General features: G+C 50.3%; 1 protein-coding gene and 1 long non-coding RNA gene across 4 annotated transcripts; one reads left to right on the top strand and one right to left on the bottom strand.

The window, feature by feature from the left end:
- On the bottom strand, window positions 1–20,552 carry LOC123289765 (uncharacterized). Its single transcript, XR_011493004.1, has 3 exons — window positions 20,430–20,552; window positions 3,419–3,457; window positions 1–2,360 (listed from the first exon to the last, which is right to left on the bottom strand). It is a non-coding gene; the product is annotated as an uncharacterized lncRNA (long non-coding RNA).
- LOC106839863 (protocadherin-8) lies at window positions 19,116–24,086 on the top strand. 3 transcript variants are annotated; one of them, XR_006533911.2, is made up of 4 exons: window positions 19,127–21,664; window positions 21,805–21,955; window positions 22,125–22,332; window positions 22,819–24,085. XR_006533911.2 is itself a non-coding variant. In XM_014854860.3 (3 exons), exons 1-3 carry the CDS (start codon window positions 19,325–19,327, stop codon window positions 23,190–23,192), a joined length of 2,922 nt encoding a protein of 973 aa, XP_014710346.1. In that variant the 5' UTR covers window positions 19,116–19,324; the 3' UTR covers window positions 23,193–24,086. The 3 variants fall into 3 exon arrangements, 2 of the variants coding, with proteins under 2 accessions (XP_014710346.1, XP_014710345.1); XM_014854860.3 differs by lacking the exon at window positions 21,805–21,955 and having other exon boundaries at window positions 19,116–21,664; window positions 22,819–24,086; XM_014854859.3 differs by having other exon boundaries at window positions 19,127–21,955; window positions 22,819–24,084.
- Window positions 24,087–27,977: the final 3,891 nt, after the last annotated feature.

The raw sequence follows: 27,977 nt of genomic DNA, 5'->3' as shown, positions 1-27,977 counted from the left end.
TATGTCTAACCCACGTGGACCCGCCAAGGCTGTTTTGGGGAAAGGAAGAGAAAACTTGACCTGTATTCACAGGAAGACTCGGCTGAGAAGGACACTGCTCAGTCAGCTTCCTGTGCTCCTCTGTTCTCCTTAGAATAACTGAGGCAAGGAGCTGGGTGGAGTATTTCTTTGTGGTCTCGCCAGCACCGCCATCCTGCCCTCACATTAGATTTTTCCATTTTGTGCCAGAATGAAAATAAAATCGCAAGCCCCTAGCTATCTTTGATACAAACCTAGAATAGCAACTAGAGGAATAAACAGCTCCAATGCCTCGCTCATTGCTCTTTCAGGTAGAATCCTATTACATTTAAAAGTATCCTTTGAAATTCTGATTAGCCCGAAGCCTTTGAAAGCAGATAGTTATGCAGCAGCCCATCTAACGCAAAATTCCCTAGCTATCTGACAGCTCCCCAGCCTTTTGACCCTACGTCCTCTGGAAGCCTCTGGCCTCCACAACCAGGTGGTTTGGCGTTCAGTGAGGTACAAGCCCCCCTGATGGGCACATGAAGTGGGGGCAAAGCGCAGAACCGGTCAGGTTAGGGGAATAATTATGCAAACTGATCTGAGAGAACAGAAAGCATCGATATAAATACAATCAGAGGGAGGGACACAGCCTTCATTTATTCACTCACCTTACAAACATTTACTGAGCATCTACTCTGCGCCAGGTATGCTGCTGGCTACTGAGAATGCAATGGTGAGAAAAGCAGACATAGCCCCTGCCCTCTGGAACTTAGAGTATGGTGGCGAGACAGATGTTAACAAATGATCTCAGAAACCACAAACAGCAGCTGCTGAGGCCAGGGTGACAAAGTGAGGTCCACAGGGTCCTGAGAGTGTGTGGCGAGGGCTTTGACTGGGCTGCGGAAGCCAGGGAAGGTTTCCAGAGGAAGCTTTGACCTGAGATGCAGAAGATGAAGACGTGAAGGAAGGGATCCAGAAGGGCCTTTGCAGTGGAAGTTGTCCTGGTCCTCAGTGCAATCCGACCTGCACAGACAGTGGGCACTGATTCAGCGGCCTCACTCAGGCAAATATCCGACCTGCGCAGGGCTGAGGGGCTCTCGTCTGTCATTTCAGATTTTCTGAGCATTTGCTCTGGGTAAGACACTGTGCTAGCCCTTTACGACCACTGCTACACCCATTCCTGACAGCCTCCCTGGCAAGTCGGCAGTGTTACCGTCTGCTGACCAAAACAGGTGGAAGACTGGATTTGGCTTGTGGACCTTCCTTTGCCAATTTCTGGTCCAGAATATGTTGACCTGAAACAAATTAACTGCCATTTATTCTACTAGCAAAACAGCAAAGAATTACATTTCGGGACATGCAGTCTACAGAGAGCCACAGGCAAGTCCCAGGAAACAAAGGAGAGAAACATTTCTTTAAGCAGTTGGGAGGGGCTGCTGTAAACCCAGAGTCCGCTGGAGGAGACTGGAAGTGCAGTGGCTTTTCCTTGGCTGAGTTACGGCAGTCTCTCATTGGGTGAGCTGTTGCTAGGCAAGAGGAATTTCTCCCTTCCTTCTTGCTGGGGCAGAAAGTAGTATCACTTCCTGTTGGAGATGCAGGTCCCTCTCTTCCTGTTGGGATCTGTCCTGTGTGCTTTACTGGCACACGCATGAGAGTTCTCTCTTCTGGCCTCCCAACTCCATTGTAAATGAGGTTTCTGGTTATTAGTTTTCACAAATGCATGTGTAGTGGCTGGAGTGAGAGCAGCCGTCTTGGACCACGAGGTGAAAGTATCTTCTGAGGATGGCCAAGAAACAAGCTAGAAGAAGCCTGAGTTCCTGTTGTCGCTAAGGTAGCTTAGTTGCCTAACTACCCAGTGAGCTAGGGAACTAAGGGTCAGAGAGGTTGAGCAACATGCCCAAGGCCAACCAGCAAGTGAGAGGCTGTACACCAGGATGTGAACTCAGATCCACGTGCTTCTAAGTCTGACTCATCATCCCGCCATGCATCAGCTCAGCTCAGGGATTTGGCATCCTCACCTCAGCTTCCCAGCGTGGTAGTTCATCACTCGAAGGCTAAGGCTTTCTTCTTTAGGTCTAATCAAAATCTCTCTTGTTTGAAAGTAGCCCATTCCTCTCCTCTTTCATGTAATACGGGCAACAGTTTGCCCACAACTGCCTCGTTAAACACACACACACACATACACCTTTAAATGCTTGAAGACAGAGTGTGGGCACAACACCACTCTGCTTTCTCTCCTCCAGGAGCGACAACCCCCGGCCTTCCATAAAGCAGCAGTCTGCCCCCAGAAACAAGCGCAGCATTGCCTGGAGCAGGAGAAGGGCGGCAAGGCTCCCAGCAAGCGGCCAGTCCAGCAGCTGCGGAGAAAGAGACATTTTTGGAGTCAGAGACAAGTTGCAGGGTTTGTCCATAGCCCTTTAATTTTCTATTACCCCGTGATTCTTTCCACTTCGGTGACACTCCCAGATGCTACGAACTGAGCTTTTGGATCTCCCCAAGGAATTCAGCAGTGTCAGATCCTTAGACACAAGACACTAAATCGTCGGAGGAATTACTAAAGGGCTCTCCCACCACTGGTTCCAGGGAGGGCTTCCCACTGACAGCCAAAAGAAAAAAAGAAAAAAGGTGCTAAAACTCAGCTCACTTGCATTTACACCTTGTAAACCTCATTTGCATGTGTCACAGCTAGGTTCCAGTGTGTGGAGCTGCAGAGACAGCCACCAAACGTTGCATCCTGCCAACCCCTGGGCCTGTCAGTCACACCGACCACAAGTCAGTTACACTGACTCTCCATGCCCCTCCCCACCTGCAGGGGACACAAAGATCAGTCGCAAAGTTTTATTTGTGGCCTCAGTTCATCGAGATGGGTGGAAAATTCCGGAGGTGTGCAGAATATAGGACACACCCCTGGAAAATGCGTGCTTCATTCCTTGCTAGAGCTTTAATCCTATGTTCTTCAACGGTCTCCTACTCTGGTGAGTTGGGCTTAACCACACATGAATGGTGTATTAGTCAGGATTAGGCTCCTTAGCAACTGACAGTAGCTTAAGCAAGGTAGAACTTTATTTTCCTCATGTAAATGAAATCCAGAGGACTCACAGGGCGGCTGTGTGAAAACTGGGAACTCAGGCTCTTAGCTTACTTCTCTGCCACTCTCAGTACATGACTTCTACCTCATGGTCCAATATGGCTGCTCTCACTCCAGCCACCACACATGCATCGTAGGCCAGGGCTGAGCAAAGTACTGCTCTCAAGCCAAATCCAGTCCTCCTCCTGTTTTGCTAAATAAGGTCTTATTTGGAACACAGCCATACCCATTTGTTTACATTTAGTCTGTAGCTGCTTTTGAAGTTCAGCAACAGAACTGGGTAGTCGTGACAGAGATCACATGGCCCACAGAGCTGAAAATACTTACTATCTGGTCCTTCACGGAAGAAGTTTGCCAACTCCTATTCTAGAAAGAAAAAGAAAGAAGGACAAATAAGGTCACAGCAATCCAGGCCATTTCCCAAAAATCACTCAGAACATTTCTGCTTCCGTCTCATTGCCAGAATTGAGCGTCATAGCCATATCCAGCTACAGGGAAGACTGAGAAATGTAGTCTTGATTCTAGACGGCCACGTGCCCAGCTAAAACTCCAGAGGTGTCTCACTAAGGAAGAAGACGAGAAGCGATTTGAGTCACCTTGCTGTCCAGGGACACTTTTGGTGCCTCAGACTCAGGGTCTGGACAGAGACAGGCTGACTGGCTTTCTCGGCCGCTACCCCAAGTCCACAGACTGCTTGGCCGCTGGGTGTTAGGTCCTAGACAAGGGGAGAAGGTGTGGAAAGAGGCCTGGGTGAAGCTGAGCCCCTCCCCCTACTGACTATGGCAGAGCCTGCCCCACAAGGACTCCTCGCCTCCTCTACTTTGAGCCACTGCTGGTTTCTGCTGGACGTTACACAGAGCCCCCCTCTGAGGCAGGCTCCCCGGACCAGTGCTATCACACCAGCCACAAGGGAGGAGCCAAAAGCAATAAAAAAGGGGATGAGTTGAGAGACAGAGGCAGAGACAAAGAGAGAGACGCAAGAAAGAGGCCTGAAGAAAGCTTTAAGGCAGGGATAAAACTTTCTTTACAAATATAGGTATGAAAGAACGATTCGTTGCTTTATTTTCCTCATTAAATCGAACTCTAAAACACCATCCTGCTGAACTGGTCAGAAATTCACTGTAGTCAGTATTGGGGTGCTCTCCCCAGATTCGAGCAAAGATCCCAGAGGCCTCTGCAGTGAATCCTCCCATCAATGAGCCACACCAGGCACCTGGGGACACCATACGGTCCCTTCAGGTGAGGCTGGGAGACCCGGAGAGTCGACTCCCTAGAAGCACACCCCCCCTCCTCCCAGCCTGGGCCCCTCCCCAGGGTATGGCCACCTGTTTCTTTCCTAACAGAGGGAAAGCTCCAACCACACCCCTGCTCACACCCCCAGACGTGTACCCCATTCTCTCCTCCTCTCTGGTTCTCAGAGTAGCTTTCATTTTTGGCCCAGAACAAACCTTGTAAGCAAGGAAACGCCAAGAGCCTGGCTACCTGTTGGAATGGGAAGTAGTAAGAAAAAGAGTAAAACTTCTATTTTATAGATAGAAATAGAGTTAGAGATGACCAGGCTTAACATCTGTGTTAATATCTGCCAAGTTAACCTCTGTGTATCTCCCCTACCCTGTATCCATTTGCATGTCTCTCTGAATCTTTTTAGGTCTTGACCCCAGGCTCATTTGCTCCTGTTGCAGGCGGCGGGGTAGGGTGAGCAGGTGGAATGATGACAGGTCTGAGAGAGAGGAGGACATCTTGAGCGCCCCCTGGAGGCAGGTCTGCAAAGAGCCTGAACTTGCTCTGATGATAAGCACACCTAAATTTCAGCCTATCCTAGAACAATCATTATGTCAAGGTCCTTGTTGTCAGCAGAAATTGATGATTGTTAAGTGGGAAATATCCAGATACTACTGATGAGTGGACTTGGACGGCAACCTGTGCAGAGTTCCTCAGAGCAGGATAAACAGAGCTAATATTCCGCCCATACGCACCAGGAAGGCTGTGCCCATTGTTAAAATACTGCCAAACTGGTTGGTAAAAATCCACTGCTGTGAACTCCCAAGTACCACCCTAGCCACTTGCCATGATCTCCTCAACTTCCCAAAATCCAGCAATTAAAGCGTCAATGCCTGGCTCAGTTGGAAGCCTTTAGATCCTGCTCCTCAGCTAAGGCCAATCCATTCTGACTGGTCAGGGCCCATGCCATACCTGTTGCTGAATATTTTGAAATCACCCTAGATGAGAATATTTTGAAGGAGGAGAAACGTGAGGCAAGGAGAGGGCTCACTTCTGGGGTCACCATGCACAGTTGTGCAGGCTGTTCACTGCACAAATTCTCCTAACTGAAGGAGCCAATGGGAACTGAATCCCAGCCTATGCTCTTGCCAAGCCATGTGCCCTGCCATGGGGCTGAATCTATCCAGAGGAAAGGCAGCCTTTTTCTAATGTACACAAAGGTGCCATGTGTTCTAGCAGGCAGCTCACTTCAGAAGCTTTATTTCAATCATCCAGGCCTGAGTGGAAGAGGCCTGACCTAGGATGGGGGCCATAGACTGAAAGTCAGAAATAGATACAAGAGACATTTTGGAGCATAACACATCTTACCAAAAAACCTGATTGGTTAGAGGTAATGAGGGAGAGTGAAAATATAAACTTGATTCCAATCTGGGAGACTGGAAGACAGTGTGCTACTGACAGAGAGAAGAAGGACCAGCTGGAGAAGTGATGGGAGGAATTTTGCTTCCTGCCCACTCTCTGGGAAATTATAGCTGGGTATCCAAACACAATGCCCAACCAAGAGACACAGAGAGGAGCTCAGGAAAGGGGTCATGGCTGGAGATGGGAGCTGGAGTCCCGCACATTTGAAACCCATCAGGGTCCTCTGAGAGAGGACAGAGGAGCTAAAAGAGCAGACGGCCCTCTGAGAGTGAGATGGTGGTGAAATCAGGGTGTAGCTCCGTATGATAGAAAACACACGGGGGTTTGCACCATCAGAATTGGATTTAAATTTTTCCTTGCCATTAACTGGCTAGGAGCCTTGGCAGACATTATTTAATTTCTCTGAGCCTCAGTTTCTTTGAAAATTGTGGTAGTAATACCTACTTTACAGAGCCATTGAGAGAATTAAATTAAGGACGTGAACTGCCTGCACAATGGCAAAGTGCTCAACGCCCGTGACCATTATTAGAAGTATTATTACTATTATTATCAGCAGAGGGTTGCGTTCTAAGTCTTAGGGAATACCAACAGAGCAAGACAGGACACATCCAGAACCAGCCAGGAGGTATCAGAAGGACATACGGTAAGCAACAAACTTCACAAGATGTGTCCTAGGGCTATGGTTTTTTCTCCTGGAGACAGAATTTAACATATGAATGTGATTTTGATAAATGACATATAATATGAGCTTGTCTACGAATGAACTAGAATCGCCTCTGAGCTGGGTTTGGCATCGGGAGAGCTGACGTCTGGGAAGGAGCGATGCCTTAAAGGCCCCAGTGAAGAAAGATTCAGTGAAACCCAGATGCTGAAGCTGCCTTGACCAGCCTGGAGTTGGGCAGGAGTGGTGGGAGGGGGCCAGCCCTTCCTCAGGGAGCTGGAATCAGGCTGGGGGCTCTCAGGGAAGAGGGACCAAATGTTGCCGGGTATGGAACCCAGAGCAGGCAGAACAGGCAGGATGGCATTCCAGTCTGGAACTGGCGCAACGCATCTAGGGCATCGCAACTTCCTAGAACTGCTGTCCAAGGTACAGGGCCTCCTGCCTTGGCCTGCCCAGTCTGGAACTGAATCTCCGACACTGGGTCTGCCCTGCTACCTCTCCTGACTCACATTTACTAAAATTAACCAGGAGTCTCCTGCTGTTGTGTGGGGGCAAGGAGTCAATATTGGGTCCCTGGTACAACTGAAGGAGATGCTATTTCATTCATTCGTTCATTCTACACATATTTATTGGTGGCTTCTCTATGCCAGGCACTAAGGAGAAAGCAGTGAATGACCTCCTCTCTAACCGATGTCCAGCCTCTAGCCCCTCCTGACCTCGGCTGAGCAGAGCTCTACTCTTCTCCCTTTACCACTGCCCCACCTCTTGGCTCAAAGATGCTGAAAACTTTCCCATGGACTTCAGATCTGGCCTCTCTTTTGCCTTCCAGCAGTTGCCCCAAGCCGCTTCCCTTCCCTCACTGTCCCCCCACCACCACCACACTTGTCTGTAAAACTCACTCCGTGTCCCTTTAGTTTAAGCCTCCCTGTCAGCTTACTGTATATAATGCTTTGCTGTTTGTAAAGGGCTTCTGCATTCTTTATGTCATGGAACCCTCACCTCAACTCTGAGATAGGTGGAGCCAGAATTATTCACTTCATTTAACAAATTTGGAAACAGAATGTTGAAACCAGGATACCAGCAAGACATCCTGTGTCTCTCCACATTCTCTAAATTCTCTCTTAAAATATCGTATTATTTTATGTATGACTTATACCTCGCCCACTTCAAGAAATGTGAATATTATATTGTATTCATCTCTAACAGGAGATATTTTAGTCTCTGGGTCTTTTGGATATTTGTGGTTATAAATGAGCTTGGGAAGTACACAATGGCCATTATTCCTGCCCTACACTTACTCTCAAGTCCAATGCTTGGCCTAAAATAGCCCTCTGCTTCTCACAGGAGTTCCCTGAGCCGTCTCCCCTTCTTAAGTGAGGTCCTAGAATCCAATCTCCTCTCCTGGGCATTTATCACTAAATTTATCACTAACCACATTACACTGAGGTTGTGCAATGGTGTGGCTGCCTTCCCCACTGACCATAATGTCCTAGAGGGCAGGAGCTTGTCCCCCAGTGCCCAGCACTGTGGATGGCACACACAATAAACTAAATTCTCCTCGTTAGATTCTTCCTCCATATTATACACGATCCCTTCTCTTCTGATTTCCCTGCAGAGGAACATTTATCCTCCAGGCCTCCCAGAGTGTCAATATTCATATTCAGGTTGTTCTCAGTATTTGTTCCACGGCCCTGAGTACTTCTGTCTCCGTGATTGATGCCCCTAAAAGGCAGATGGTTTAACCCAAGTGTGAAGCACTCAGCGGAGCGTAGTTCCACACTCTGAAAGTTGCTTGGTAAAATGTTTTTGATCCTGGGAGTTGGTTGATGGTGGTAAAAGTAAAAGCCATTAGGACTGTGATTAATGAAGATACTTTATGCAAGTTTTCCCCAAGCACGAGAGAGAGGACATGTAATCCCATTTCCAATACTCAATCTTTCACTCTTGGGGGATTTCCTCACTAATTAGTCTGGAGCTGTAATTTAGCCCATACTTTAAGGAATGTGTCACATGAGGACACTTCTAATTTATTTCTGACCTTCCCTGGATTTAGAGGCGGATATGCCTTTGACCAGCTTTTCTCCCAACTGCTATTTTCCTGCCGCAAAAAAAAAAAAGTAATAATTTGTCCAAGACCTGAGAAGAGGAAGCAAGCTCAGAGCCCATACCCTGGCTTTCAGCCTGTCTAACGGTTTTGTCCAGCTCTCCCACTGTTCCCTCAAGCCTGCCTTCTGATGACCCAGCAGAAGCAGCTTTACACTACATTACTAAGATTCTGAAATGGACAAAGAAATGTAAGCAGAAGTGAAGTGTGTCATATCTGGGTGGAAACTTGAAGAGCCAATGCACAATTGGCTGCATTTGCTCTTCCTTCTGCCACATCAAGGAGAAAGTCCCAGATGGTGGCTACTTCGTCAGTCTGGGTCCCCAGGTGAGGATAGCATACAGCACATCCCCCAGGCCAGCTGTGATGGGCAGGCAGAGTATGCAAAAAATATACTTGTTGTTTCAAGTCACTAAGATTTGGGGATTCTTTGTTACTGAAGCATAACCTGGCCCATCCTGACTGATACAATTCTCCTAAGTTGGAGAACTCCTACCGCAGACTTTGACGAGCTGCATTTTGCTGTTGCCCCCTGAATTTCCTCTTGGAGGCATACCTCCACAGTTGTCCTCAGTGAGCAGTTGTTCTGATCCTGGTAGATTCCATGGCTCCTTATCACTAGAATCATCCTCCAAAATATTCTACTTATGGCATTCCACTCCTGGAAAAAGCCACTCCACTTCTGCTTTTCCAGAAATCCAGCAAAAGCCTCTACTGGGGTTTGATGGAAAAGTGTGTAATCCATCACACATCCTATATTGTTCCCTCCTCCCAGCTCCCAGCCCTGAAGGATGCAGGGCCCGGCAGGGCCCCCTGGCCACTGAGGGAACAGGAGTCACCCAGTCGCCATGTTCTGGCAGCCTGTCACATTATTTTTCCCTGTGGGGGCTCTGATCCCTCCATCTAACCCTCTTCTCTGTCCTCTGAGACCATGGGCCTCTATACAAGGCTCCCCAGGCAAAGCAAAGCAAGATTAATGCCCTACAAATGGCCGGCCGTGCCCGAGAGGGCTCTCGGTTCAATGCGTGGAGCAGCCCATTCTTCCCCATCCCGGGTTCCCACACTGGACACCAAAGCGGGAGCTCGGAGCCAGGGCAGCAAGAATTCAACCTTCATTCATCCCCAAACACAAATGATCCGCCACACTCCCCTAATCTCCCTCTCGCCTAATCTCCCTGGCCCTCTCACCTCACCTCCTCAGCATCCTTCTGAAGGCACTCCAGGCCTTCTGGGACTGACAGGTGATTCACACTGCCCTTTGGACAGAGGAGCTGGAATCAAGAGAGGATTCAGAAAGTTTTGAGGGGGGAAATACTCATTTAAATATTGGCCACAGAGCCTCCTATCTCCTATTCTTGCTCCCACCGAGGGACCTCTTTCCCTGCTGGCCCTTATTAAAGCGCGATGTGTTGGAGCACTGCAGGCTGGATGATGGGCTAAAGCATCATAAATTAGCATTAATGCCGGTGGTTATTTGCATCCCAGTTCCCAGGACATCCAGGTAAAATCTTCCTAAGGGTTCGGCCTAAGAGCAAGACTTTGGGGACCTCCGGGGGCTGTCGAGAAATACATATAAGAATGATTCCATCTAAATTCCCTGAGAGGTTTCGTAGACCAAAGCACCTCTGAAGGACAAAAAGACAACTGTAAAATTACCTGAAAATAAATGCTTCTAAAGTGTTCAGAAATAATCCAGGGTGAGGGGAATGGGGAGGCCAATAACTAATCCATCAGCTCTTTTTTTGTTTTTATGCCACATCTAGACTTTTTTTTTTCCCAAGGCCTCAGCCTGTCACCATGCAGTTTATCAGCAGTCACTCCATCTCGATTCTGGGTGACGTGAGATCAATGGCCTAAAACTGCTCTCAGATCTACAGAGAAATTTATAACACCAGGCTCTGCCATGCCCTGGCTGGGCCGGGTCCCAGGCCTCTGAGGGTGAGGCTGCCATGCAGACTTCATTTCCATTTCAAAAGTGGATTGTGACCCACTTGGAGCAGGCGAGTTCAAGCCGTCTGATGCAAAGAATGGCCTGAGTCAGAAGTCTTCCGCACTTACAGAACAATGACTTTGAGGGAAGGAAAAAAAAAGACTGGTCAACGATTAAAATTCTTTCTGCCTTGAAAAGGCTCTAATTTCCTGCTTCAATTTCTTTTCAATCATGTGGGATTTATTAAAAACAAAACCCAAAATTTGCAGCAACATGTTTTAGGCTCTGAAAGCAATTCATCCATCGAATTTATCCAACTACAGAGTTCCTGCACATGGTTTAAGCAGACATTTGTGGTTCTTTTGCTCCTCACTGAAGGCTCCTTTGGTTATCTACACCTCTTTTTTCCACCACGTACTCGGTAATCAGTCCTAATTCTGCCTCAAAGTTCCCATGACCCATAAACAAGTTCCTAGGAGCCCAGGCCACATCCTACATCCCACACTTTCCAACCAAAGTGAAGTGGGCTCGGCGAGCCGAGGAGTTGAAAGACAGACTTCTTGGACTCTCAAGGTCTAGCAGTAGTGCTCCTTTATTCAGAGAATAGCATGGGGACAGGAGCCATGGGCAGTGAAGGGCTACAAGCATGGGGACAGGACCCATGGGCAGTGAAGGGCTGCAATGTGTTGAGGGTTGGGGCTAAATTTATAGGCATGGGTACATGACTTATTTTTACTAGACAAAGGAAAGATGATGTAAAAGTTAATTAAATGGTATGAGTGCAGGTGGGGTCTGGTTATGGCGTGGTTGTATAACTTTAGAGATGAATCACATAGATGGACAGGTAGGCCAGGACACATTGGGCTTCTCTCCCTGGGGCAGACTAGATCCACATCAAAAGGGCTCCAGGGAAATCCTTAATTCCTGCCCTCACATTGAATCTTCAGGCAATGAGGGGAGCACCGGCTCTCTGTCCACACCCCCAGGCCGTGGCCAGCTGCGGAACTGACGGCTTCCGCCCCACCACCGTTTCTCTTGGGCAGACGGCCAACGAAGACATACTGAAGTGACTCTAGACTTGCTCCTGGCTTTTCTGAACAAAAAGCCACCTGCTTTTTCTCCCCACCACTGCTGTGCTCCTGCACTGCCCTGGGAGCCAGACTTCAGAGAGAAGGCTCCCAAGAGGAACCGCGTTCTCCAGGGGACTGTGATGCCCAGGCTTCACCAAGCTGTTCCTTCCGCGCTGCTCACTTCAGCGCCCTCTGGCTAGAGGAGGAGACAGGACCGACACATCAGCAAACACAGTCCCTTGGCTGAACCCACAGACAGCAAGTGCTATCTCAACGCATGCCTCTCTGCCCGGAATCTCTTGGGATCCGGCCAGGTCACTAACTAGCTAGTCACTGTTCCCTAACCAGCCTCTTGAGAGAGTTGCCCTTCCCCTCTCTGCCAGATCAAAGTCCGCCAGTGTAAGCTTTTTGCTCCACTTCCCTTCCCGCCCTTCTTTCGCACTCCCTTTTCCCTGGTGAGTCTATTGATTTCAGGGGTGACATCCTCCAACAGCTCCCCATTGCCTTAAGAATAAAACTGGAACTCCTTAACATGGGGTATGAAGCACCTACCTGCTCGCCCTGGCTGTCTTCACCCCTATACCCCTACCCCAGCCCCTCATGGCGCCCTACACCCCAGCCCTCAGACCTTCATGGCCCTGAGCTTGCTGGTCGTCCTCCAGCAGGAAATGCCCTGTTCATCTCCACCCCTCCCTCTCTCCTTCTACTCCTAGCTTGTTTCTACTCATCTTTCAAAACTCAGCTCAGATGTCACCTCCCCCGGGTAGCTTTCCCTGAGCATGCCCACTCCCCAGCAAAATTGGGCCCCCTCCTCTGGGTTCATACAGGCATGCAGCACACACCTGCACCACCGCTCTTGACGTGTGGCACGGGTCCAGGTGTTCCACTCTCCCAAGGACTGTGGGCAGCAGCAGTGTGAGACTTCATCGCGGCACTCCTCACACACAAGGAGGATGCCGTCTCCTCTTCTACCTTCCCGGCCTCTGGGCTGGACGGAAGGCTCTATGATTCCTTTAATTCTTTCTTCTTAATAAACTTTTTATTTTAGAACAGTTTAAATTTACAAAAAGATTGCATGAAAGTACAGAGAGTTCCCATAAACTCCATACCCAGTGTCCCCTATTATTAACATCTTACATTATATGGCACATTTGTTACAATAAATGAACAATATTGACACATTGCTATTATCTAAAGTCCATTCTTCATTCAGATTTCCTTGGTTTTTCCCTAATGTCATTGTTTTTTTCTTGAGGAAGATTAGCCCTGAGCTAACATCTGTTGCCAGTCTTCCTCTTTTTGCTGAGGAAGACTGGCCCTGAGCTCACATCCATGTCCATCTTCCTCTACTTTATATGTGGGACGCCTGCCCCGCATGGCTTGACAAGCGGTGCACAGGTCTGCACCTGGGATCTGAACCAGCAAACCCTGGGCCAGGGAAGTGGAACATGCAAACTTAACCACTGCGTCACCAGGCAGATCCCCATAATGTCATTTTTTCTTCCAAGATACCACGTGACATTTAGTCATTGTGTCTCCTTAGGCTCCTCTTGACTGTGACAGTTTCTCAGACTTTCTTTGTTTCTGGTCACCTTGACGGTTTTGAGGAGTGCTGCTCAGGTATTTTGTAGATTCGAAGATTGTATTTGTATCTTGAAGATGGAAGATGTCTATCCTTCAATTTGCATTTGCTGTTTTTCTCATGATTAGACTGGGGTTTTGTGTTCTTGAGGTAAAGTGCCATTTTCATCACATCAAGGGTACACATTATCCACATGACCTGTCACTGTTGATGTTGACCTTGATCACCCGGCTGAGGTAGTGTCTGTCAGGTTTCTCCATGTAAAATTACTCTTTTCCCTCCTTTCCATACCATCCTCTTTGGAAGGAAGTCCCTATACACAACCCACACCAAGGGATGGGGAGTTATGCTCACCCTCCTAGAGGGGAGAATATGTACATAAATTGTTTGGTATTCTTCTTTTTTTTTTTTAAGTATACACTTTTTTTGGTGAGGAAGATTGGCCCTGAGCTAACATCTGTTGCCAATCTGCCTCCCTTTCTCCTCTCCAAAGCCCCAGCACATAGTTGTATATCCTAGCTATAGGTCATTCTAGTTCTTCTATATGGGACACTGCCACAGCATGGCTCGATGAGCGGTGCGTAGGTCAATGCCCAGGATCTGAACTGGGGAACCCCCAGCACCGCCAAAGCAGAGCGTGCAAACTTAAGCACTGGGCCTTGGGGCCAGCCCCTAGTATTCTTCTGATGGGGAGATTCGTCTCTTCTCTCCCATTTATTTATTCATTCCATCATACATTTATATCAGTATTGATCATTTGCTCTTTAATCTCTGTTCCCACAGCACCTACCACGTAATCTGGCACTTAGTGAGCTCTCAGCAGTGTTGGTTGAGAGACTGAGGGTGTACGGACTGACTTGTGTCCCCTCAAACTTCACAGGTTGAAGCCCTAAGACCTGGTACCACAGAATGTGAGTGTATTTCGAGACAGAGCCTTTGCGGAGGGAATGAAGGTTAAATGAGGTGATAAAGGTGGGGCCCTATTCCAATAAGACTGGTGTCCCTTTAAGAAGAGAAAGAGATGCCGGGGGCAAGCGCAGGGAGAGAGAGGGCGGCCATCAGCAGCCCAGGAGAGGGGCCTGAGGAGAGAGCAGCCCTCCCAGCACCTTGATCCTGGACCTCCGGTCCCCAGAGCTGCAAGAGAACACGTCGCCGCTGTTTAAAGCACGCAGTCTGCGGCATTTGGGGATGGTGGCCCTAGCAGACTAACAGAAAGCGGAAGCACAGGGGCCAACGTTTTTTACACACTGGTTCTGTGCGTAAGTCCCAGGAGGTCACTGGTGCTCCTAGGGTCCTAGGAGGGAAAGTCCTGTGGGACACTCCTGCTCCCCCAGAACCATGGGTTGCTGTCCATTAAATATTTGTTTCTGTGGTGGTTTCAGTCATGACACACGGCTTCTGCGGAAGTGGGTGGTAAAAATGTCTACTGAAAATTCTTCTTTGTCATCCTGTGATCTTAACCAGAGAGTAAAGAACCAAAAGATTTTGAAATGACATGAAGGTGGAAAGTTGCTTGAGCCTTCACACAGCCATTTTCTCCTTCCTTTGGGATCTATACACCTACCACCATATCTATTATTATTTCCAGGAGGAGAAAAAAAGGAATCAGAAGGATAATTGTAACTAAAGCAAAGAAGCAGATAGGAAAGGGAGAGGGTTTTTTCCTTTCTGAACAAATCACTCACCTATAAAATGAGAGGTTTAGATTATATGGCCTCTGATGTTTCTTCCCTGTGCTTTAAAAGGAAATGATAACTAATGTGTTCAGGGCTTCCTAAGCACTGGATAGGGTATCTTACGTGGTCCTCAAGACAACCTTACAAGGTACTATTTTTATCCCCATTCTGCAGATGAGGGAACTAAGATACAGAAAGACCAAGTAACTTGCCTAGGGTCACACAGCAAATCAGTGGTAATGTTCAGATTTGAACCCAAGCAGGATGATTGCAGAGCCTGTGTTCTGTTTCTTATCAGGTAAAGTGGGTATTCCAGGGTGAGCTGACGGACAGAACACACAAAAGGATGAGTGGCCCCAGATCTGGAAATGGTCCAGGGTTTGTGAACTTCTGGTACTGGGATCAATCTAAAATTAATGTTTAAATAACAATTCCCTTCACCCCCAAACTGTTTCATTGTCTGACTGCTGAGTTTGAATGAGAGCTATAGAAGATGCTGCTCTGTGGTTTGGTATTAAAGTTTAAAAGTCATTGTAGTGGTATTGACAGCCCAATAAGGGGGGCAGGGGCAGGGAACTTCTTAAAAAATAGAAAATAAGCATTTGGGTTATAGAAAAAACCTTGGTTGCATTTCTAGAGAGCAAACCCCAGTAAAACCCAGCAACTTAGGAATTCTAAGAGATTTCTCCAAAGTGTGCTTTCGTTAACAAGAATGAACTGGACGCCCCTGAAGAGCTGCCTCTGTTCTCTGCTTGGCCAAGCACTTGCTGCAAACTTCTCTGGAAGATTTATCAGATGGGGTGAGCCTGTAGGAGGAAAAACGATGGGCCCTGAGTTTTTGGCGTTTTTTTTTTTAAGTTAAAAGGTTAAAAAATAACCCCTCTCCTCATCCATCCTTAGAATTACACTTCCCAGCGAAGTCTAGTTCCCTTTCCTGGTAGATATAATCCTAATTAAAAATAAATTACATGCTGTATAGAACTTGAAATGGAAAAGATAATCCTATTACATATGAGAATATATCCTGATTTTCTTTCCCGCTAAACTGTGGGAGATATCAGATCAGGCTGAGCCCTCCATTGTCGCCGCTTTGAAAACTTTCCTAGGGCCCTAATCCGTCACGTGACGCCGGTGTCAATCTCGGGGTCTGCACGCGAGTTTCACAATGCGGGCATTAGGCTCGGTGACAGAAACCCAGCTTTGCGGAGCCCGCAACATTTGCATTCCGAGAAAACGCCGGCCATTGTGGGGCTGTGTTTGTTCTCAGAATTTCGAGACAGTTGCCGACGAAGTTGCTAAAACCGAGAGAAAGGGGCTCCTTTGAGCCTGCCCAGGCCTTTGGTATGATAACAAGTCGATTTGAGCAGCTTTTGTGGGGCCGGATCAGCGCCCGGGGAGGGCGAGCTCCCCTCCCTTCCTGCGGCCCCACCTCCCCGGATGGTCTGCCTCCCCGGGGAGTTGCTGTAGGCGCTGATGCGCTATTTTAAATCGTATTTCCATAATCTGGGGGCTGCAGGCGGCGGGGCCAGGAGCTCACTCTGCTCGCGTGCCTTCACACCTCTACGGCCGCCTCGGAAAGGCCTCGGCTCGCCCGCCGCGCAGCCGTGCTCGGCGCTCTGCTCCCCGGCTCTCCGCCCGGGCTCTGCGCTCCGCGCTCGGCACTTCCTGGCGCCGCCGCTGTCGTGGCCACTTCCGAGCGGTCGAGGAGCTGGCAGCGGACAAAACGCGTTGGACCTGCTGCTAGCCGCCCCACACCCCTCCCGCCTCTTGCCTTTTGCCAGCTCCCCTACTCTTCCCTTTGCCACCTCCGCAAGCACGTCTTCGTTTATTTCAGTCTTGAGAATGAGCATTGTGACGTGGAAGCGATTTGAGTAAAAACATTAGGTAGTTTCGATGTTCTGGCCTAACAAAAAAACCCAAATTTAAAAAACGCGCGGCTGGGCTCCCGCGGTCCAGCCTAGAACTGCGGGCGCGGGGGGCGCAGGCGTGGGGTCCGGCTCCCAGCCACTCACTCGCGCGTGGCCGGACTCTGGGCCAGTGTCTACTCACGGGAACAGCTGAAGACATCCTTTCTCTGCGACTCCGGACCCACTGCCCTCTCCCTCCTTGCCCTCTCCCCCGGTGCTCGGCTCAGCAGCAGCACCGCGGCGCGGACCTGACCTCCCCGGGTTGCGCGCGTGGCACCCGTGAGGCCGCTGTCCAACTACCGAGTTCTGAATCTGTTCGCGTCTGGGCCGACCAGGGAACAGGGGTGAGGAGGGAGGGCGGGACCACCGGAGCGCCAAAGGTCACCAGGAGGTCTCAGGCCGGAGTGGGTGTGTTGCAGGTCTCAGAAAGAAGACAGACAATTCTTTGGGCTGCACATACCCTCCAAGAAACGTCTCAGGCGGGAGCAGAGAGAGAGCAAGCTATTAAATGAAAGATGGGAGGGAGAAAAAAAGCGGAAGAGAAGCCTGAGAATTGGGCTCCTGTAGGGGGCGTAGCCTTTTCCACGTCCCAGCGCGGCTGCAGTTGCCCGGTCTCATCGCTTTTAGCACTCCCGGGGCTGCAAGGTGGAGGAGGCGGGAAAGGGAACCGAGAGGTACGACCGTTCTGAGAAAGCCCCCAACTACCCACCGCCCCACTCCCTCGATCTCATAAGAGCTTTTACTTATTGATGGCTGGAGCTGCATTTTTTGCTCTCTGGCAACTCTGAGCACCTCTTTCACCCTCGCTCACCCCCAGTACCCACTCAGCTCCCTTGCTCGTCTCCCTACTCTGGGGAGAACTCCTGCATCTCTTCTGTGAGGACCTCAGAACACATTCCCTCGGGTTTGAGGGAGAGGAAAACAAAGACAGCATGCTGACAGCAGGGCTAAAATCAGGATTCAGAATAATGTTTACTGAATGCAGTCTGCTTATCAAATCCATCACCTTTAAAAAAAAATCCTTCCATGTGTGACTTTTGTTGTTACCTCTCCTCCTTCCTTTGTATTTGCATAGCTTGCTCAATAAAGCTCTTCAGTAAGAATTCCTCTTGTTCCTCCTTGGAGCCCCGTCTCCCTGGTCTCCAGGGATGCTGAAGGGGGGATACCTGTGGGGACAGAGCGAAATGCCTGGCCAGCTCTGGGACCCACCCAGCCCAGAGTTTGGCAGTGCCGAAGCTCCACACTGTCGTAAGCAGATGGTTAAGTCCCCCCAAGTTCGTGCCAGGTTTCAACGTCATGCTGTGGTTTTGTTCTTCTGGGACGGGATGAGAGTAACTTCCCAGAGCGGCCCTATTAGAACAGAAAGAAAATCCTCTAAATAGGCGGAACAGGGCATCAGGAGGGGAAGTTCTCTAAACGCACTTTAATACGAGCAGGGTATTGTGTGGAATTCAGCGCCCATCACCGTTTAGCGGAGAGTTATGGCAGTGATTGGGGATGAATAGAGGAACATAATGGATACATGTGGCGTTTGCTCATTATATTCAAGTTAGCCCGACTCCTCTGTGGAAACTGTTCAACTTTCTCTCCCCTTAGCTTGTCACAGTGAAATAATACAGACATTGAGGCCTCCAATGGGATCGCCTGCCACGCCATTCTATTTCCACTGCTAACGAGGGCTTCATAAGCCTTTGATACAGTCTGATCTTTGAAACCTTTCCAAATCTCCTCAAGCCTAAGCTAAATCCTATTTGGAACTTTTTTTTTCTTTCCCTGCTAGCGCCCAGGGCTTAAGAAAGCCATTTGGACAGTGACATGCATACTAACACATCGCAGGGCTCTTTTCTGAAAGAGAAGTGGCAGCTCTGATCACTGGGGCTCACATGAGCAAAACACAATCGCGTACACAAATTTGAATAAAATCAATTTTCCTTTATCCTTCAGGTTCCTTAATCGAGAGGCTATCCGGGCGCCGTGGGAAGCAGGGAGAGAAGATGAACAGAGCAGAGTCTCCCTCGGCAGAGCAAGTCTGTGCAGAGAGGTCTGCGAGCGTTAAAAAGACTCCGAGATGCAAAACGCAGAGAGTGGGTGGGAGGTCCGGGCCGCTGGGGTGAACCCCCAGGGTGTTTGCTCTTAGTTCAAGCAACCGGTATGGGAGGGGCATAATTAACAAAACCATCCACTTCTTTTATTCCTGGCGACCTGTGCCAACTTCTCTACATGCAGGGCGCTGACAGGAAAAGGAAAAAAGCAAAAGGAGTTAAAGAAACAAAGGAGAGATTCCCTAATTTTCCTTCCTTGCTTTCCCCTCTAAGCCTTTCCACATTACAGGGATTGTTAGCGGCTGGTGTAGGAGCGGCGCAAGGGTGAGGGTGCCATTGGCTGCCCGGTTCGGGTGATTTGCATATCGGCGGCTATAAAGGAGGCGGCGGCGCGAGGCTGCGCAGCTCCAGCAAGGAGAAAGGAGAGAGAGTTGCCGTTTGAGGGCGGGTCCGCGCGTCCTTAGAGCCCGCCGGAGCCTCCGAGCTGCAGCCCCCAGATTTCTCCCTCACGGAGCTTGCAAAGATCGTGCTCCGAGGAGCCCGGGACTCTACGCCCGCACCAGCAAACCAGAGAGGAATCTTCCTCAGTCTTTTGGAACAGCACTTGGGGCTGGCGGCATGAGTCCAGCGAGGCGCGGGGGCAGCCCCTGCCTTTTCCCCTTGCAGCTCTTCAGCCTCTGCTGGGTGCTCTCAGTGGCCCAGTGCAAGACAGTGCGATACAGCACCTTTGAGGAGGACGCCCCTGGTACGGTCATCGGGACCCTGGCTGAGGACCTGCATATGAAAGTGTCCGGAGACACAAGCTTCCGCCTGATGAAGCAGTTCAACAGCTCGCTGCTCAGGGTACGCGAGGGCGATGGGCAGCTGACCGTCGGGGACGCGGGCCTGGACCGCGAGCGGCTGTGTGGCCAGGCCCCTCAGTGCGTGCTGGCCTTCGATGTGGTCAGCTTCTCGCAGGAGCAGTTCCGGCTCGTGCACGTGGAGGTGGAGGTGAGGGACGTCAATGACCACGCGCCGCGCTTTCCCCGGGCCCAGATCCCCGTGGAGGTGTCCGAGGGAGCAGCGGTGGGCACGCGCATTCCCCTGGAGGTGCCAGTGGACGAGGACGTGGGTGCCAACGGGCTGCAGAGCGTGCGCCTGTCCGAGCCACACAGCCCCTTCCGCGTGGAGCTGCAGACGCGCGCGGACGGCGCCCAGTGCGCTGACCTGGTGCTGCTGCAGGAGCTGGACCGCGAGAGCCAGGCCGCCTACAGCCTGGAGCTGGTGGCCCAGGACGGCGGCCGCCCGCCGCGCTCTGCTACAGCCGCCCTCAGCGTGCGCGTGCTGGACGCCAACGACCACAGCCCGGCATTCCCGCAGGGCGCTGTGGCCGAAGTGGAGCTGGCGGAGGACGCGCCCGTCGGCTCGCTACTGCTGGACCTGGACGCGGCCGACCCCGATGAGGGCCCCAACGGCGACGTAGTGTTCGCCTTCGGCGCCCGCACCCCGCCCGAGGCGCGCCGCCTCTTCCGCCTAGACCCGCGCTCGGGCCGCCTGACCCTGGCGGGACCCGTGGACTACGAGCGCCAGGACACCTACGAGCTGGACGTGCGGGCTCAGGACCGCGGCCCCGGGCCCCGCGCCGCCACCTGTAAGGTCATCGTGCGGATCCGCGACGTCAATGACAACGCGCCGGACATCTCCATCACCCCGCTGGCCGCCCCGGGTGCGCCTGCCACCTCACCTTTCGCAGCTGCTGCCGCCGCCGCTGCTCTCGGAGGGGCAGACGCGACCTCGACTACTGGGCCTGGGACACCAGAGGCCGGCGCCATCTCGCTGGTGCCAGAAGGGGCGGCGCGCGAGAGCCTGGTGGCGCTGGTCAGCACCTCGGACAGGGACTCGGGAGCCAACGGGCAGGTGCGCTGCGCCCTCTATGGGCACGAGCACTTCCGGCTGCAGCCGGCCTACGCGGGCAGCTACCTGGTTGTGACCGCGGCGTCCCTAGATCGCGAGCGCATCGCGGAGTACAACCTGACGCTGGTTGCTGAGGACCGCGGCGCGCCCCCGCTACGCACCGTGCGCCCCTACACAGTGCGCGTGAGCGACGAGAACGACAACGCGCCGATCTTCACGCGGCCGGTCTACGAAGTGTCTGTGCGTGAGAACAACCCCCCAGGCGCCTATTTGGCCACGGTGGCCGCCCGGGACCCGGACCTGGGCCGCAACGGCCAGGTCACCTACCAGCTGCTGGAGGCCGAGGTGGGCCGCGCAGGGGGTGCCGTGTCCACCTACGTGTCGGTGGACCCGGCTACTGGGGCCATCTACGCGCTGCGCAGCTTCGACTATGAGACGCTGCGCCAGCTTGACGTGCGCATCCAGGCAAGCGACGGCGGCTCCCCTCAGCTCTCCAGCAGCGCCCTGGTGCAAGTTCGGGTGCTGGACCAGAACGATCACTCACCGGTCCTGGTGCACCCAGCGCCAGCCAACGGCTCCCTAGAAGTGGCGGTCCCCGGGCGCACAGCAAGGGACACGGCCGTGGTGCGCGTGCAGGCGCGGGATGCGGACGAGGGGGCCAATGGGGAGCTGGCATTCGACCTGCTGCAGCAGGAGCCGCGAGAAGCCTTCGCCATCGGCCGCCGCACGGGGGAGATCGTGCTCACTGGCGACCTCTCGCAGGAGCCGCCGGGCCGCGTGTTCCGGGCGCTGCTGGTCATATCCGACGGCGGCCGGCCCCCGCTCTCCACCACCGCCACCGTCAGCTTCGTGGTGACAGCAGGCGGCGGGCACGGGCCGGTGGCGCCCGCCAGCGCGGGCAGCCCAGAGCGCTCTCGCCCGCCTGGCTCTCGGCTCGCGGCGTCCGGGCCGGCGCTACAATGGGACACGCCGCTGATCGTCATCATCGTGCTAGCAGGGAGCTGCACGCTGCTGCTGGCTGCCATCATCGCCATCGCCACCACCTGCAACCGCCGCAAGAAGGAGGTGCGCAAAGGGGGGGCCCGCCGGGAAGAGCGGCCCGGGGCGGCGGGCGGCGGAGCCTCGGCTCCCGGCTCCCCGGAGGAGGCCGCCCGGGGAGCCGGGCCCAGGCCCAACATGTTCGACGTGCTCACCTTCCCTGGCAGCGGCAAAGCGCCCTTTGGCAGCCCCGCGGCCGACGCGCCCCCGCCCGCGGTCGCCGCGGCCGAAGTCCCGGGCTCGGAGGGCGGCAGCGCCACCGGGGAAAGCTCCTGTCACTTCGAGGGGCAGCAGCGGCTCCGCGGCGCGCATGCCGAGGTGAGGCCTTCCTTCGGCAGGGCGCCCCCCTCCGTGCTCCGCGGACAGGCTGGGGGAAGAGACTGGAGGGGTCTGGGTGGGTGTGCGCGGGAGATGCCTAACCTGTGGCACTTTTTTTTGTTTGTCTCTCGTCCAACCCCCACCCTCCTCCCCCCATTCCCTGCTGCAGCCGTATGGTGCCTCCCCCGGCTTCGGAAAGGAGCCGGCGCCCCCCGTGGCGGTCTGGAAAGGACACTCTTTCAACACCATCTCCGGCCGAGAAGCGGAGAAGTTCAGCGGCAAAGACAGCGGCAAAGGGGACAGTGATTTCAACGACAGCGATTCGGACATTAGCGGGGACGCCCTGAAAAAGGATCTCATCAACCACATGCAGAGTGGTGAGGACTCTTTTTCCTGCCTAGTTCAGCATTCCTCCTCTCCCTCCCCTCATGCCTCTGCTTGCCCCATCTCCATCTCCGTTCCCAGACCCCTTCCTTCTTCCCCAACTCTTCTCAGTCCTGGAGGTCCGGATCCCAGCCCACCCGATAACAGTGAATTTCAAAATGCCAAGTCGAGGCTGCCACACCATTTGAGTAAAGCACACTTCCATCCTGTTGGGCAGAGGAAGGGGTGATGCTAAGTGAGGAGGGGAATTCTGCTTATCAAATTGTTTTGCTTCCAGCAAAAGAAGCTGAGCCCACTTGGTATTAAGTGGCTTTACAGGAAACAATGTCCCTTCAAATGGTTAATCACTGGCCTTCCTCTTCATGCACGCTTTCCTTTTCAGCCACCCTGACCCTGTCTGACATTGTGCAGATGGAGGCGGAGGTGTGTGGAATGTCAGTGATAATCATCATGCTCTCTCCCTTTCTCTTTAATGTCAGGACTGTGGGCGTGCACGGCTGAGTGTAAGATCCTGGGCCACTCCGACCGCTGCTGGAGCCCATCCTGCGGAGGGTCCAACACGCATCCCCCGCCTCACCCGCCAGCCCAGATGTCAACCTTCTGTAAGAGCACGTCCCTGCCTCGGGATCCTCTGCGCAGGGACAATTACTACCAGGCCCAGCTGCCCAAGACAGTGGGGCTGCAGAGCGTCTATGAGAAAGTGCTACACAGAGACTATGACAGGACAGTCACTCTGCTCTCCCCACCCCGTCCAGGGAGGCTCCCAGACTTACAGGAGATCGGGGTGCCCCTCTATCAGTCCCCCCCTGGCAGGTACCTGTCCCCAAAGAAGGAAGCCAATGAAAATGTGTAATCCCACGCTGCATGTCTTCACACATACACAGGTCACTCCGAGACGCCCCTAAGTTATTGACCGGTTTCAGTGTTGTATATATAAATATGCAAGATGTGCCTTAAAATGAAGTTGTTGGAAGCTATTTCCAATCACCTTGGTACTGTTTGGTATTTGCAAACAAAAATGTAGTTAATGTAATTTTTATGAAATGTGTGCAGTATTTAATTTTTCTTATCATGCTATTGACTTTAATTTCACTTGCAGCTTGCCATTTTCTTAGTGTTTTTAACCTGTACATTGTGTAATGTAATGTTTGTATATAATGAAATTTTGTTATATTTTTATATAATAAAAGCTAAAGTGGAAGTTGTTGCCAAAGGAACTGTCTGTAAGACAAAAAACAAAACGCGTTGGAATTACTTAACGGGAATTTATCTTTCACCTGAAACAACCTAGTGTTTGAGAAGTTTTGCCTTGCCAAGTATAACTTATATATCTTGAGTCTGTGGTAGGTTTCAAGTTCGATGTTATTTAATTACATTTGGTTTTCTGTAAACCATGTCACTTATAAGCACAGTAATAAAGGATTTGTCATGTGTTTGAAGAATCTGCTAATTGCTTTTCACGAAGTTGCAGTCAGACTTTCACAAATAATCTGAGTACCAGAATGAAACCTTGTTTCAAGTGCTAATTATTTGGGCATTATGAATGTTCACGGCAATATTAAACCTGTGGGATTTCAGGTGTTGAAAAGTCTCATCCAAGTATTAAAAATATTTGTTGATTTTGTAAAACATGCATCTCCGTATACATCAGGCACTCTGTAAAATTGCTGCCCTCGTTTATTCACTCAACAAATATCTATGGAGCATCTACCAAAAGGCGGAGGAACACTGTTTGGGCTGTTCATTCACTAATTGAACAAACATCTGTAAAGTTTTTACTAACTGCAGTAACTCCTCCGGGGGTCCTCCTGGGGTTCAAGGTTAAGATGACAGTCCCAAAGAACCCTTAGCATATTAGGGACATTAACATCAAAAAGAAGCTCTTGGCATATTAGGGATTTTAATATCAAAAAACCACTCAGATTTATGGGGGAAATGACGTGATGCTTGGGATTTACTTTAAAATATTCTAGAAGAAAACACAGGGGGGTACGTGAAACAAGACTGATGAAATATTGATCACTGTCAATGCTAGCATGGGTACGTATGTGTGTATGGGGGGGTAATGATACCAATTCATGTGTTTGTGCTTGAAAATCTATGTAATGGAAGGTTTTTTAAAAGACCTATGCCTATGTCTTATACGCTATGCATTCATTTCACTTGAAATTAAAATGGTAATAATAATGAGAACTAACATTTACAGAACAAGCTTTTACATGAGCAAAGCTCCTTACAAAGCACTCTGCGTGAATTAGCTCTTTTAATCCTCAAACTACCCCCATGAGATGGGAACTATGGTTATCTCCGTTTTACACATAAAGAAACTGGAGGACAGCGAGGTTAGGTAAAACACTCAAAGTCACACAGCTAATAAGTGGCCAGAATGAGATTCAAACCCAGATTATTCAAGGCAAGAAAATAAAACGAAGCAATGAAAGTCTTTTTTTTTTTTTTAACTTGAAAGAAACAAAGAGCTGAAAAAAAATCCCAATGCATTGCCTTTACTGCCTGATTATTGTTTAGCTCTTTACCTTTGTGAAGTACCTGTGTTCCTTTATTACTAATTACAGACTGTGAGGCACCGTAATGAATAGAGGAGCCCTCCAAGCTGCCTGTTGAAGTCATAATTGAAACCAGTGGTGGCTCCAAGCTGAACAGCAGGGTGGGCACACACAAGTGCTTCGCCACCCACGGCCTGTGCAAAGTGTGGCAGTTTCTGCAGGCAACTGAGCTGAACATACGCCTGACAAGCTCAGATGGCCCAGACCTCAGGTTCTGGAAGAAATAGTGGGATTTGGCCAGGTTACCAGACAGCTCCAGAACCCTGATGACCAGGCCACAGGAGAGAGACCCTGGGTAGAACCCCTTTCTAACATCTGAAGCTTTCTTGTCGAGCCAGTCCCATCAAATGCAGAGCAGAAGAATGAATAATTCCACACTGCAGTCCAAAAGCATCCAGTCTCTGAATGTGTTTGCCTGTTTTTGTCCTTCAAAAGTAAACATCTAGGGACCGGCCAGGTGGCATAGGGGTCAAGTTCATGCACTCTGCTTCGGTGGCCTGGGGTTGGCCAGCCCAGATGCTGGACATGGACCTCCACACCGTTTATCAAGCTGTGCTGTGGCAGGCATCCCACATGTAAAGTAGAAGAAGATGGGCATGGATGTTAGCTCAGGGCTAGTCTTCCTCAAAAAAAAAGAAAAGAAAAAGGAAAAAAATACCTTATTTTCACCCGTAACCTTTAAAAAAACCAAGCACATAATTCAGTCCTTAAAATTGTTTGTCTAAACAGAGAAAGGAAGGAGGCCCTTCTAAGGGCCAGCAGGAGGAACTCTCAGAAAAATAGGAGCTAGATGAAAGAGGCTTGCCACTTTTCTCAAAAAAAATGTTTATTCTCAAGCACATTTTTCAGAAAACATATTGTTTTGTTAAATTAAATGAGATAATATATATGCAGAATACTTAGCACAAGTCCTGTTTCTAGAAGTACCCACTACATTCTGTCCTACTTCCTCTTTCCTTTCCTTCCTCTGGAGCCAGCCTCCACTGGTAACTAGCAGGGCAGCTCCACCCACTAGGAAGACGAAACAGACTCTGGATGCTTGACCTTGTTCTGATGCCGGTTTGCTCTCTTCATTTCTGCCAGTACCACTCTGTAGACCAGAGCCTCATGTATAGTCAACACTCTACAAACAAGGATGGCTAATGCGAACACCATCAGCAAACTCACAGCCTGAGGTTTGTGATGGTACTACAAACACCTCTCTGGAGGCGGAGGCCAGCAAGCCCTGGGCACCTTGACAGCGAGCCCTGGCCATGGCAGGCCCTTGGGGAAGCAGGAGGTCACCTTGAAAGAGAAAGCTAAAGCCAGACTTTACCTATTTCACATTTTTATGTCTGGCCCCATTGACTCGAATGTCCTATGCTTCCTATAATAAAATATCCATCAAAGAAACCACTTCAGAAAATTAAAATGTAAGTGGTTTCAACATCTATTGAAAAATGCATTCTGAAATAGAGCAAAAACAGGATGCGTGTCTCCAAATACAAATATATATGCACATGAAGAGAAAAAATATATATATATATACAATCAGGATGAGTTCCATGCCATAATTAGCTAAGTATCTGGCTTATCTCACTTGGCAATATAAGTTTTTATCATCTAAAAATTCCAATTTAGAAAACCAGCATATTCACTTTAGTACTGAATTCAGTAACAACAGGATAATTGGGATGCTGTTAAGTTTTGAAAGCAAACTGAAGCAGTGAGACAATACTCGATGGGGCTCTGTGCTTCGCAACAACGCAGACGGGCTTTGAAAATGCTGTCTAGTTTTCAACAGCTATGCAAAAACTCAGGAGAGTATTTATTATTCCCTTTCTTCAGAGGGAAATAATCTGCAATGGACTTCACCAACAGGCTCAAAGTCACCTAATAAGAGAACAGCAGGTAGAAAGAGACACCAGGCTGTTTTAAAAGCCGTCACTTAAACCACCAGATTAAATGTGCTTTTTTAGCAGGGGGGAAAAATCTTCACTCATTATCAGAGTACAGAATTTCCTCCCACAAAACTTGTTAAAGAAATTTCAACATGTCAAAGTGAAGCCCTGCATCCTTTAATTCGGAATTAGGAAAATTCCGTTTGCCAACCCGGTATGACACTTGGCTATATCACAAACACCTTGTACTCGACATATCCAAATGAAAATCATACTCCCTTCTCTGCCACCACTACCCCCAAAACTACCCGTCTGGCAATTATTTTAAACTCAGTGAATGGGACTGAAGTTTTTAGACTAAATCCAAAATACAAAAGTCATTTTGAGACTCCACTATATTTCTTTGTTCTTTCTTTCTTTTTTGGTGAGGAAGACTGGCCCTGAGCTAATATCTATCGCCAATCTTCCTCTTTTTTTTTTTCTCCCTAAAGCCCCAGTACAGAGTTGTAAGTCCTTCCAGTTCCAGTAGGATGCCACAACAGCATGGCTTGACGAGCAGTGCATAGGTCCACGCCCAGGATCCAAACTGACAAGGACTGGGCCACCACAGCTGAGCACTATACCACAGGCCAGCCCCCTCCACCACATTTCTTACTTCCGCTCATCAAGGTCTGTTGATTCTACCTTCTAAATATCATTTAATTGTTCCTTCACTCCACTGTGACAGATATGATGCTCTGCCCACGTCCCCACTGATGACCTCTGAGCTCACCTCAGCTGCGGTGGACACTTCCAGTTTCACAATGACAGTCCCCATCTCAAGAACCTGTTTCTGCTGCTTGAGACTTGCCGAGGACTTGGGGCTCCACCAGCGTAGGGGCCACAGAAGCATGTTCAGCCTGTACACAGAGCGGTCTGGAAGTACTGGGGATTTAAGACCTGCAAAGGTAACTTCCAGCCAGCTAGGGACAGGCATTGATGGATAAACACCCCAGCTTTCCCGTTCCTTGGAGGCGCAATTTTGTCCTGTCTTCTAACGATTCCTCGGAAGGTCCAGTGAATTTGAGCTTCAGTCACCCACAGCAGCAACCCATTGGGTAACACCCCCTTCAGTGGCTTCCCTCCATCCCTGTCTCACTTTCTTCCCTCAGTCACCTGTGCTTCTTGGGATCATCTCTCAAACAAACTTCCGAC

Source organism: Equus asinus, chromosome 11, assembly GCF_041296235.1.
Source record: "Equus asinus isolate D_3611 breed Donkey chromosome 11, EquAss-T2T_v2, whole genome shotgun sequence".
Lineage (NCBI taxonomy): Eukaryota > Metazoa > Chordata > Mammalia > Perissodactyla > Equidae > Equus > Equus asinus.
The sequence above is the reverse complement of the archived record's forward strand: the minus strand, read 5'-3'. Positions and strand labels throughout refer to the sequence as shown.

Coding starts and splice junctions, on each gene's coding strand:
- LOC106839863 (XM_014854859.3), top strand. CDS start 19,325: ATGAGTCCAGCGAGGCGCGGGGGCAGCCCCTGCCTTTTCCCCTTGCAG. Junction 21,956..22,124: donor TCCGCGGCGCGCATGCCGAG/GTGAGGCCTTCC, acceptor TCCCTGCTGCAG/CCGTATGGTGCCTCCCCCGG. Junction 22,333..22,818: donor CATCAACCACATGCAGAGTG/GTGAGGACTCTT, acceptor CTTTAATGTCAG/GACTGTGGGCGTGCACGGCT.